The sequence below is a fragment of the Macaca mulatta genome, chromosome 12 (assembly GCF_049350105.2).
Source record: "Macaca mulatta isolate MMU2019108-1 chromosome 12, T2T-MMU8v2.0, whole genome shotgun sequence".
In the NCBI taxonomy this organism is placed as follows: domain Eukaryota; kingdom Metazoa; phylum Chordata; class Mammalia; order Primates; family Cercopithecidae; genus Macaca; species Macaca mulatta.
This window is the reverse complement of record NC_133417.1, coordinates 69,533,900-69,546,285: the sequence shown is the minus strand read 5'-3', so window position 1 is coordinate 69,546,285 and position 12,386 is coordinate 69,533,900. Positions and strand designations below refer to the sequence as shown.

The 12,386-nt window shown below is 40.8% G+C and overlaps 1 protein-coding gene across 3 annotated transcripts in view; it reads left to right on the top strand.

The window, feature by feature from the left end:
• The first annotated feature begins 292 nt into the window (after positions 1–292).
• Positions 293–12,386, top strand: part of GRB14 (growth factor receptor bound protein 14) — a 128,951-nt gene continuing 116,857 nt past the window's right edge. For 2 of the 3 annotated variants that reach the window (XM_077956596.1, XM_015110244.3), the window contains exons 1-2: positions 1,304–1,682; positions 2,960–3,092. In XM_077956596.1, the coding sequence (XP_077812722.1) occupies positions 1,492–1,682; positions 2,960–3,092 (324 nt within the window). In that variant the 5' untranslated portion in view covers positions 1,304–1,491. Of the gene's footprint in view, positions 421–1,303; positions 1,683–2,959; positions 3,093–12,386 lie in introns of those variants that run through there. The other variant, XM_077956595.1, reaches the window with a different exon arrangement.

Below are 12,386 nucleotides of genomic sequence, written 5' to 3'. Positions count from 1 at the left end.
CACTTTTGTGCCTTAATTTTGACATTAGGAAAATAAAGAACTTGGATTCCCTGAACTGTGACTCAAGGATTTTCTGTCTTCACGGGGTGCCCCAGATTTCCTCATAGGCTGGGAATTAGTGACCCCTGGGCTTCTCTAGTGGTCGGTGCCTCGGTGGGCGAGGATGCACTGAGATGGGGGAGGGGGGCTGCTACTTTCTTCTGGAGGCAATGTTTACCTTTCCCTGGGCAGAGGTTGTTGAAATTAAGAAAACCTGGTAAAGCAGATGCCAGGGACAGATATTACCCAATTTGATCAAAGAACAAAGACCCTGTGAAACATTTGGAAATCCTCAGCAGTGCATAGGGACGGCCACACTCACCGGAAGAGCAGAAACAGGATCACCCAGCATTTCAGAGTAGGGCTGCTGCATCTCAGAGGGTGAGCATGATAATGCCATTACTATTTCAAACAGTCTGGGTTTTTGAGAAGTTTCTGGGTTGGAATATTGACTGCACCAGCTACTAGTGCTATGTTACTAGTGCAAGGTACTCGATGGCTTTGAGCCCCAGTTTCCTTTTGTGTAAAATGAGATAAACATCTAATTTATGGAGCTGTTGAGGGGATGGAATAGGTAGCGTAAGGCAACCTGGAATTCATTAATGTAAGCTTCTCTCATTACCATAAAACGAATAGTCTTTCTAATTCCAGACAGCTACGGGTTTACTCATGCTTTACTGAGAATTCTCAAAATCTCAGTAGTTTTCTATAATGATTGGACTCTTTGCTCCCCACCAACCCCCCAATCTTTGGCTGCGAAGTGCATGGAAGAAGAGGCACGTGGGGAAGGACTGGGGCAAACCCAGCCCCCTGGTGCCCTGGCCTCCTGCCCTCCTGGCCCGGTAGGGACTGTCATGGCGGCCCAGCAACAGCTTAGGTGATCTCAGATGGCAGAGCAGGAAGAATGCAAGGGTATGAGGGTCAGGGCTGCGCAGACCCCTGTCCCGCCTGCGGTCCTCCCGGCAAGCCCAGGGGGAGAGCCCGCTCTGCTGGGTCTCCGCCTCCAGCGGCGCCGGGCCGCCCAGACCCTGGGCTCAGTCTTGCGCCCCGGTGCCCACCTGGGGAGGCGGCGGTCCCGGCCTCGCGTCCCGGATCGGACGGCGCGGGAGCGATGCCAGCGGCCCCGAGCGCCCCGGGCCACGCGCGGGGCCGGCCGGACGCTCTCGCGCCCTCCCAGCCCCCTCCGCGGCTCGCCCCGCCGCCCGCGGCCCCCACCCACCGGCCGCTCCTCCCCTCTCCCCACCCTCCTCCTCCGCCCCCTCCCCTCCCCCGCCGCCTCGCAGATTGCTCGGCAGCGTGTCTCAGCCGCCGGGGCTCCGAGCGCAGGCTGCGAGGCCACCACACCTGCAGAGCGCTCGGGCTGCCTAGCCGGCACCTCGCCTCCGGCCGCGCGGTCCCCTTCTCCCCACGCGCCGAGTGTCCCATGACGCCCGAGCCCCCCGGCCGGCGACAATGACCACTTCCCTGCAAGATGGGCAGAGCGCCGCGGGCAGGGCGGCTGCCCGGGATTCGCCGCTGGCCGCCCAGGTGTGCGGCGCTGCCCAGGGGAGGGGCGACGCCCACGACCTGGCGCCGGGCCCCTGGCTGCACGCGGGAGCGCTCCTGCCCCCTCCGGACGGGACCCGCGGCTGTGCTGCAGACAGGTAGGCAACCCTGGAGGGCGCGGGGGAGTGTCCTGGCTAGGCAGCAGGCGACGGGGTGAGGAGGCGGTCCTAGGGGGTGAGCCATGTGCCCAGAGCTGGGCCAAGTTTGTAAAAGTCTCTGAAGACAATCCCCTTTGAGCTGGCTCCTACTGGATCAGCAGGACATTGCGATCTCACAGCGCCTTATAAATAGCATCAACGTTTCATTGAGAGCTCTCATCTCTCTCGCCTCTGCCCATCGGTGTGAAACTAGGAGGTCAGGCTGCAGGTTGATCACCTTCTGTTCCTTCGTGGCCCTGCATTTTCACAAAGTAAACTCTATTTTATTTTATATATTTTAGAAAATTGTAGCATAAATGTATTCACCTCCCACATAGAGTCTTAGAGCGACCCTGTAGAAGCAAAGCATAGATTGACATTTGAGCAGTCTTGCTGTTCAGCAGGAAAGAATAGAGGCTTTAAAGGGTTTCCCAATCTCCATAGCATTCAACACTAAGTGCCTTTAGGGTTGCACATACTTTCGGGAAAAAAAAAGGTTACAACAATACAAAAATCTATAGTCCTTTATATTGATCCATTTAAATGTTACTTTTTTTCCCTGATTTTCAAAGCACTCCAACTTCAGTGAAGTTAAAATTACTCTCCAGTGGACTATAGTACATTTATATTAGCAAGTTCTATTAACTTACCTCCCCAAAACACTACCTTGCTATTTAATATCTATAAGCACTTGAAAATCAACAGACTGTGTGTGGGCAACATTGTGAATGAAATTTGAAGTGAGATGAACCACAGCTATAATTAATAAATCATAACTTCCCAAAGTGATTAGTAAAATATAAGGACGAATGCACTAAATGCAACTTAGAGACAATATCATGGATGCATAACAATGTCTGACTCCTCAGGATGATGTTTCGATTAGTAATTGTATAGTCTATATCTCTGTTTCAGGAAAATTATCAAACGTGATGGAGTTTCTATGCCTGGTGATTTAAAGGCAAAAGAGAGAGAGAAGGAAGGGGGTGGGGGAAGAGAGAGAGACAGAGAGAGAGAGAGAGAGAGAGAGGAACTATAGGAGATTTGTTTGTATGTAATTAACATACTATATTTTGACCCATAGAAAGTATATCACAGACCTTTTCTGTATACTTTATATAATATGAGCTTTGTCACAGAGTGGTACATGTTCGCCTTAGCACACTTTTTAATCCTGACAGCAATTATATTTTACATTCTGTTTTATGTAAATTACATCCTATGTTCTCTTACTGTAGGAGAAAAAAGAAAGATCTTGATGTTCCGGAAATGCCATCTATTCCAAACCCTTTTCCTGAGCTATGCTGTTCTCCATTTACATCTGTGTTGTCAGCAGACCTGTTTCCCAAAGCAAATTCAAGGAAAAAACAGGTATGCATTTTTAAATTTTAAAATTCAAATATCTTAGGAGATCTGAATCCATACAGTCTTTAAGATTGTTCTGTAATCCACAGTATTAACAAAGGATTAGCATGGGCTCTGTTAAATATCTCTGTTGACTGACATGGTCCTTTGGCATTATTTTCCATTTAGGGCCTCATTTTTTTTAAGCTGTATAATGGGAATGTTCAAACCTGCCTCCGAGGGTCTTGGAATGGATTAAAACAGAGGATATATATAAAGTGCAGTGGTTGGCAGCAATGATCATTCACAAGATAGGTAGGAGAGATGATCATTTTTAAGCCAGGAATTGGGCAGAGGCTGCGGCGGGGTGGGCAGAGGCTGCGGCGGGGTGGGCAGTGGTAGTGGGGTGAGAAGGGGATTGACTGATTCATTTAATACTTCGTTTAATTTTTCACATTTCCAACCCAAGCCAACCTCATTTACTAAAGGAAAGTGATAGAGTGATGCTGTGGCAAAAGGTACTTAGAGTTTAGGGTCAACATGTCTTCATTTCAGTAGATTCCTCAGTTTGGAGACTCTGGCTGCAGAAGATAGATGACTTGTAAGTGATACTTAGAAGACTGAGGACCATATTTTTATGATTTTCTTTTTTTCAAGTTTCTAGTTTGGGACTGACTTAAGCAAATTAGATTTTAAGGACCAAGCAACTAACAGAAAATACATCATGGCTATACATTTGCAGGGGAAAATAATGAGTATATCATAGAATAATTCATCTCTTGTCATATACTTTCTTCTAGTTTTGACCCAGCAAAACAAAGAGAAGCCTCACTAAACAAAATGCACCTTGTTCTTACAAGGGTGGAAACAGTAAATTAAAATAGCCAGATGCTTGCAATGGGAGAAGGATAATGAACAGAGAGGACAAGACAGTTGGCCATTTTTCTGCATCTATTGTTCTCTTTTTTATTTCTGCACCGTTATTACCTCTGATGGGTTCAACTGTGTGTGTTTATATTTTTAGGAATGAAGGAAATACCTTAGGAAGCAGATGAATTCTTGATCATATACAGCAATGATAGAGACAGTAGGAAATATATTTGATGGAAGCCCTGTGTATATACTTTTTGGGGGAGAGGTTTGAAGTCACTTGGAACACATGATTTTGGGTAAGGACTGGAGAAAATGGGAGTAAATTTTTCTAGAAGCAGAACTGTGTTCTGAATTGGCATCTTTGAAAGGGGAAATAAACCCTTAAGTGGGTGGGACTGTAACTTTGCTTGGGGAGATAAAGAGGAGACTCTCTTGAGACCTTTATTATCAGGGTAAGGTTTAAAGTCAGATCCCAAGGGAAAAAAAAACAGCCCTAATGAAACTTCCGAGCTCTTTGAGAGTTGACTTTTTGGTTTGGATAGAAAATGGAAATAAGGATAATAGATTTGACTGTGTGCCATGGTAGTGGGGTGGGGGGGGAAGAGGCCAGGTGTGGTGGCTCACGCCTGTAATCCCAGTAATCCCAGCACTTTGGGAGGCCGAGGTGGCGGATCACGAGGTCAGGAGATCAAGACCATCCTGGCCAACATTGTGAAACCCCGTCTCTACTAAAAACACAAAAATTAGCTGGGTGTGGTGGTGCACACCTGTAGTCCCAGCTACTCAGGAGGCTGAGGCAGGAGAATCGCTTGAACCCAGGAGGTGGAGGCTGCAGTGAACTGAGATTGTGACACTGCACTCCACCCTGGGCGAAAGAGCGAGACTCTGTCCCCTTCCTCCTAAAAAAAAAAGAAATGATTCTGGATTGTCCTTGAGCCAAAGTAAGAAAAGGAAATGTCTGATGATGACATAATGGTCATCTGGAAGAATTTAATAGGTAGTTCCCAAATTACTAAGGGCCTGCTATGTTTCTCACAACATCCTAGGCAGTAAGGCCGCTAGCTAAGCAACAATACCATGCAAGATATATTTAAAAGATGGGGCTTTGATCCGGGGTTGTGGTAGGGGGTGGAGCCTGAACCAGACAGGAAGTAAAGGGAAAGAGATCTGGGCTGACTCACTTTGATGCTATGAATGGACACTTGCAGAATGCCTGTGTCTAAGAGATTTGTTGACGATGCAGGGTTTGTTTTGAATAGAAAGTGAGAAGAGGTGTTGGTGTGCTTATGTTAGTATAGGGGACAAAAGAGAAAGAGTGGATAAAGTGCCAGGATTAAGGTAGGATGTGCCCTAAGTGTCGATAGTCATCAGACTAGAGTAAGATGTCTTAGAGATTGATGACATTTCCTCAGATCAAGTTTAAATTGGAAAATGGGGGCGGGGGGGGGAGAAGCAAACTAGAAATGGGGAAAAGGTGATATTGTTATTGACCCCAATAGGTTTCCTGCTCTGGCCTCGTATTCTGTGTCCACAGTGACCTTCTCAGAGAGCACTGTGTTCAAACACACAGCTGTGCTGTTTCCTGAGTAGACAGTCCCCGCCTGATTTTTAAAGATCAATCCCAGAGGGCTGTCCCCACCTTTGAAGGGCCCTTCTTGCTGATCTCTTCCTTGGCCCAAGGGTTGAGATCTCTAAGAAGACAAGGGTACCCCAAAGTTGAGGAAGAGGGAGGCTGCTTTTTTCTTTCTTTTATGTTTCCTTTTTCCCCCACCTAGACTTTGCATTTAGAACTGATCCTTTTGTTTTAGTTTCTTTGAACACACTCAGTTCTTTGAAATGAGGAAGGTTTTGAGAATAGATGACTGTATGTAAGTGAGTTCCCCAACTCAGTACCTTTGTGACACATATTACCCTTTTATAAGATGCTGTTTTGGCCCAGTTTATCTGTAACCTTCAGTTGAGATGACGTAAGTGACTCTGCGATATGTTCTACTGCGTATTACTTATGGTTGAAATATTATAGGAGAAGATGTCTCTTTACTTTATATTTTCTCTCATTTGTCCTGTTTAACCATTCAAGTCATTTCAGTGATTCTTTTCTCCTCATAGAAAAAGTGAAGAAAATAATTGTACTTGTTATTTACAAATCAATGAGCAGAAAATTTGAGTGAGTCGAGACTAAAAATGTTAAATTTCATCTGGCCTTTAAAAATCACAGTCAAAAATCATCTTACAAATCATAAATTTTGTTTACTATTTGAGATGCCTACATAATGCATGAGTGGTAAAGTGCATTGAAGCCACAAATGGAATATGCTTTATCACTTTTTGCAAATAAAATGTCCCAAAGTGTACAATACTGGAGGCTTTCAGTACTATTATTTTTAAATGAAAGCTAGAATGAGAGAGAATCCATATTCTTTATTCCCTTTCCCTCTTTTTATAATGATGGCCAGATTTCCTAGGCATCTTTCTCTGTGTTTACCAATAAAGCAAATTTAAAGTATACCTTCCCTTACATACATGGTCCAGAAAAGTTACTTATTTTAAAAGTGACTTCCATTATGAACTTAATCTCTTTTTTCTAATTTCTGATTTAAATGTATAAGGAAATCATCTGTTAATAATGAACCCTAAACACCTATTGTTTGAAGAAAAGCAAAGAGTTAGAAATCTTTATTTAGCTCTTGCAGCAGAATCAGTTCTTGTTTTGTTTGTCAACCCCTAGGTAACTTTTGTGCGTGGACATAGCATGTGTAGTAGCTCTGGTTAATTGCTTCCCAGGACTATGTTGTACAACTAAGTAAGAATAAAGCCTCTGAAGGCTTTAGAGATTTAAAAAATACTATGAAAAACTGTGTCAGGAAATGTTTGAGTTGGATGGGATTTTTCAGATCTTCTATTCCAATGTTCTTCTTTTAGAGATGTGTAATTTGAATTTAAGGAATGCTATGTGGCACAGCCAGCACCTGAAATCTGGATTTCTTGAGACTTTGACAGTCCTTTTTTAGGCAGGTACAATTTATAAAGAAAGGGAGGACTGTAAATAAGAATAGTATAATAATACATGTATACCAGTGTTGTTAGTTATAACTCTCCTCATAACACAAGAAGAACAGGGGAGACAAATGCCGTTGGTTAATATTCCTCTAAAGACCTGGAATTCCTCTTTTTATTTCTTCCTGAAATGTAACTATGTTTTCTCTTCTAGCTTTCTTCTCCATCTTCTTCCTAAAATTGTTCTGAGAAATCTATCAAATATTTGATTTTATTATCAAATAAAATTTATTAGTATTATTAATGACCAGCTTTTGTATGTAGTTTACAGTCCACAGGATATTATTTCATGGGAACACAAGAAAGTGAGTATGTCACCTGCATTTTGAGATTACAAAAAGAATATGCAAAAACCAGAAGGGATTTGCCCATGCTTCCACAGTTTAAATAAAGGGAGATCAAAAAGAATATCATGTCTCAATGTGTCTTGTCCCTCACCACACTGTTTCTAGTTTATTCTTTATTAAATTAAGCCTTTTCTTGTATATCTCAGAAAAATAAAAATTTATCTCAAATAATTAAAAAATTAGTTTTCCATTTGCGCTGCCTTTTATTTCTTTTTTCTCTACCGTGTCACGGACTTTCAAAGGATAAGTAGATCTCTGTCCCCAAATTAAAAGGCCTCTCATATCATTCCTTTTTGATGCCAGTAATTATCCCAATTTGGACATGCCGAACTTGTATGTGTGGTCCTATAGGAATCTTGTGTGACTGCTACATTAACTGAAATTTCATGTACTTATTTTTCTCGTATACACAGAAGTAAAAGAAGAGAAACCCTATGTACATATTGTAGTTTTTCCAGACTCAGCAATTATCAAGATTTTGCCTCATTTGCTCCATCCATTTCTTTTTTAAAACTTTTATTTTCTTTGCTAAAGTACTTTGAAGTAAATCCTGGACACCCCATCATTGCATCTCTATGTAGTTTCATATTCATCTCTGAAAAATGAATTTTCTTTTATAACCCAAATGCCATTATTCCCTAACAGAAATAACAGTAATTCCTTGGTATCATCTAAAACCATTCATAATTGAATTTTCTCAGTTGGAATGGCTCATGAAATTCTCAAATTACAAACTGCTTAGCTTTCAAATGTCTGCAAATTAGCTCTTTGGAAGTTTAAATTCATTTTTAGATGGAAACAACATCATAAATTGTATTTAGACCCTCTGAGCTATTTTACAAAATCCCATTTAATTGGAAACAAAACATATATGCAGAAAGAATAATAGAAACAATACTCTCTCCTATTAGGGTTTCAAACAAATCTATCTTTCCAACGGCAATTTGCAGCCTTTGAATGCTGGCACTTGATGAATATAATTTTTTGGGAGAAGAATTTGAAAGTGTACAGATCTTTGTAGCAGTGTTGAAGCAGCCTTTACAGCTGTGCTTCTCAAAGTGTGGTCATTAAATCACCTTCCTCAGAATCAGCAGGGATGCTTATTAAAAATATGGATATTTGGACCTCTTGCAAGACCCACAAAATAGGAATGTTCTGGGGAAGGTTATAGGAATTTGATTTTTTATATTCTTTTTCTCTTTGACATGGATACAAATAAGTGCTACTCTTATTCTCTGCCATTTTCAAACTGGGGCAGTTGGACCTTTCAAAACTGAGGACAATTCTGTTTCATTGACAAAGGTGAGAATGTTCCAAATGGCCTTTAGTTGGTATTTTAGCCAGGTATTGATTGTTCGGACAAAACAGAGCCTCAAATGAACCAGCCTGAAAGGTTATGTTGTAGTACCTGAAGGCCAAAAGGTCACTGGTCTCATGAGAGGCTAGAATTGGGAACAAGAAAGTCAGCAAAAATCAAGGCAACCTATTCTCTCTCTTTTGTTCTCCCGCAAACATACCTCATAGTCTCTGCCTCTCCTTGCAAATTCACATCATCTTTGACATTTCTCTGCAGTCTTGCTTGCCCTGATTTCATGTCCACACCTGCGGCCCCGAGTGGCTGCTCCCAAGTTTTCCTCCTATTAGTGATTCAGTACTTGGTAACTGACTGGAAACTGTATCTGGAGAGGTATGTTAGTCCAGTGTGTCCAGCTCCTGTTCAATCAGATGTGACTAAAGGGACAGAAGGCCCTGGACCACTGTTCAGTCTGCACAGGTGTGGTAACATGTGAGAAGGAGGTACAGGTTTAGTAGGTATGGCATATGGAGGCAGGGAGGAAACAATGAACAGCTAGTGTCCTAGGGTGAAAAAAAAAAAAGAAATCAAACAGGACACAAAAACTAATTCTAATAATATTTATATGATGTATGGTGATCCACCAATTGGTTTATTTGACTTAACGTACCCAGTTCAGAGTGTCCAGTTCCTTTGTCTCAATTCACTTAATGTTTATGAAACATACTTATTGGGCAGTAGTTTCAATTGATGTCACCCTTCAGGGATGTTCAGCTTCCTTGTCCATTGTCCTGAGCTTACATCTTACTGAGGTTCCTTAACGTCTGATGACAGGAGTTACCAACTCAGGATCCTTCCCACCTTATGCTAGTTTCCTTCATTGTAGGAGAAGATAGTTTTCTTTTCCTATTTTAAAACTTAAATCCCCTAGCAGATCTTCTGTTTGTCAAGGTTTTATTTCCAGTTTGAAGATTGCCTCTAATTTTTGGTTAATTTGCAGGGTACGTTTGCAGTCCAAGCTTTATCTACAATATGGGTTTTTCTTTTTAACTTTATTGAAATCTCAGCTTCTGGTTTGTTTTTCCCTAGGGGCATATAATATGTTCTGTCAAGAGAAAGAAAATTGGAGTCATCCATGGTTCAATATAAATGTGGATTTTAATTAATATAAAAAAGGTTTCTGCAGTCTTATGGATATTGCTTTGAAAAAATGTCAGCTTATATCAAATAGTAATAAACTTTATTGTATAAGTATATACTTATGTGTATTTCAGTAGTGGTAAGCAGACCTGAGAATTGCCCTTTTGGCATTCCAGATAAAGGTCAGCTCGAGGGAGACCCCAGGAAATGGCCACAAGTCTTTACCAAGACAAGGGAGTAGAAAGAGAGGGTTCAGGATTAACTTAGAAGAGAAATGGCAGGGCTCACAGAGGGAGAACATCCTCTATTTCTTGTCCTTTTCTTTGGCCTACTCATTTAACATTTTTTCAAAGCCACAGAAAAAATAAACACAAATAGGAGCTTTAATATGCTTAACCAGTTTACAAATGCTTGTATTCCAAAAGATCTTTAATAAATTGGCTGTTTATTCATATACATTTTCCCACAGATGTAATGTTACATGCAGTAGTTAGATTGTCAGGCCAAAGCCTTAAAATCCGTAATGGCTCCAAAGTATAGTACTCTTACAACATTGCATGCACCGTTTTAAAAATTGCTTCTGCGGAAAGATGTGAGTCAATATGATGTGATTGAAAGATATTGGAACAGGAATCAGCAAACCTAGTTTTTAATGTGGTCCTACTGCAGATGAGGGGTGTCGTATCAGCCCATTGCTCGCCCTCTCTGTGCCTGAGAGCTCTACAATTTTATTGGATTCCTAGAGCAAGTGATTCTAATGGCTCCAGAAGCAGTAATGACTCCTGTGCAGTGGATATAGGAGTCGCGGAAAGCAGGGTTTCTTCTGTTCCACTAGCCCTAGAAGCTCCCTCTCAGCCTCTGTTCAGGTATTCCCGTATAGTGACCACAGTTTTCTGTGATAAAACGTATGTTTGAGGTGCCATAGGACAAAGAGCCCAGGAGTCACATTCATAGAAATAATTGGGGCAGAAGGGTCTGGTTAAAGTAGAAACTGCATCAAAGTCAAAGTTCAAATATTAGACGAAGAATCAGAAAAGGAATCACATCTGGTAGGAGCCAGCTTGAGTGGTGAAGTGAAAGTACAGGACCAAGTATCTAAACTTAGAAATAAGGATATGAGATAAGATGTGACCACTTGAGACTGGCATACGTGCAATACACGTTTGACTCTGCCTGGCTTAATAGGTATGGGGTGGTCATAACCTCTGGGTTCTCTAAATTTATCTTGCTCCACCCTCAAATCATCTATTTGATTACTTAAGCCAAAAATTCAAGGAGTCCCCTTTCTGTTCTTGTTAAGAACTGCTACATTTTTCATCAAGGTATGCTTGAATCTGTATACATCTCCCCACCTCTGCTGCTATCATCCTAATTTAGCCATTGTCTTCTCACCTACAGGAGCCCCATAAATGGCCTCCTTTCTTCTTTGTTAGCTTATCTTGGTTCATTCTACATGCACTTGTTATAGGGAATTTTCAGAAATGTAAATCACAGCATGTCATTTCCTGGTTTTAAACATTTTAATACCTTACAATGAAATCCACATTTCTTACTTTGACTGACAGTACTCTCCATGGTTTTGTCCCTGGCTACCTCTTAAACCTCATGTACATTCTACCCGTTGTTCGTTAGACTCCAGCCACAGCCCTATCTATTTGTGAACTTAGCAAACTTTCTTTTCTATCTCAAAGACTATATCTTGGTTGTTGTCTGAGTCTAGAACCTCTTTCCCTGGCTCTTGACATACCTGATTCCTCTTTTTTCTCTAGATTTCAGTATAAGTTCATCTAATCAAGGAGATTTTGTTTTGACCAGCCTAAATGTAGCCTGTTTGGTTTTTTTTAAATTTTTTTTCCCATCACATTTCTCAGTTTGTTTCCTTGGTTGCACTTACCATAATCCGAATTGTCTCATTTATCTGTTTGGTGTAGTTTTATTCTTTTTCCCTCTATGTGAGTTATCTTGGTTTTATTGTTCTTGGGTTCTTTCATGGAAAGAATGAATGAGTAAATGGATTACTGAAGATCCATAGTTAAAACTAATTTTATCAAATTATATTTTGACATATTCTAATCATGATCAGTCATCTTCATTAAATTAGAATAAAATTAAATTTCATTAACAGATTCTATTTACCAAAATAAATTTTATTTTTATTTTTAAAAATTTTTTCTTGACAATTATTTCTTTGTAATGCAAAAATAAAATTGAATCTAGATCTTGGACTAATTGGATTTTAAAAGTGCGTATCTTTTGCTTTCATTTAACACACATGAAAATTTGATCACGTGTAATCAAGATATTTCTGATTTTATAGATTATTTTTTATATAATTATCAGTGAGTGCTCAGTGAACTGCTATACTTTCTCTAAGTTTACTGCATGTTCATAAGATCCACAGCTTTAGAAAAGATTAAGTGGAGATATCAGTTAGGTTTATAGTATGAGTCTCTCAGAGCAAGAAGTATATGCTAGCAAATGTTTTAATTATTAAGAATTAATGTCAGTGGTGAATTATTTAGGTCAGTGTTCATCACATGGAAGTGGGGAGACATATACCCTTTGAAAATACATGAAGATTTTCCAAGGGTTGTACAAACATAGATTTAA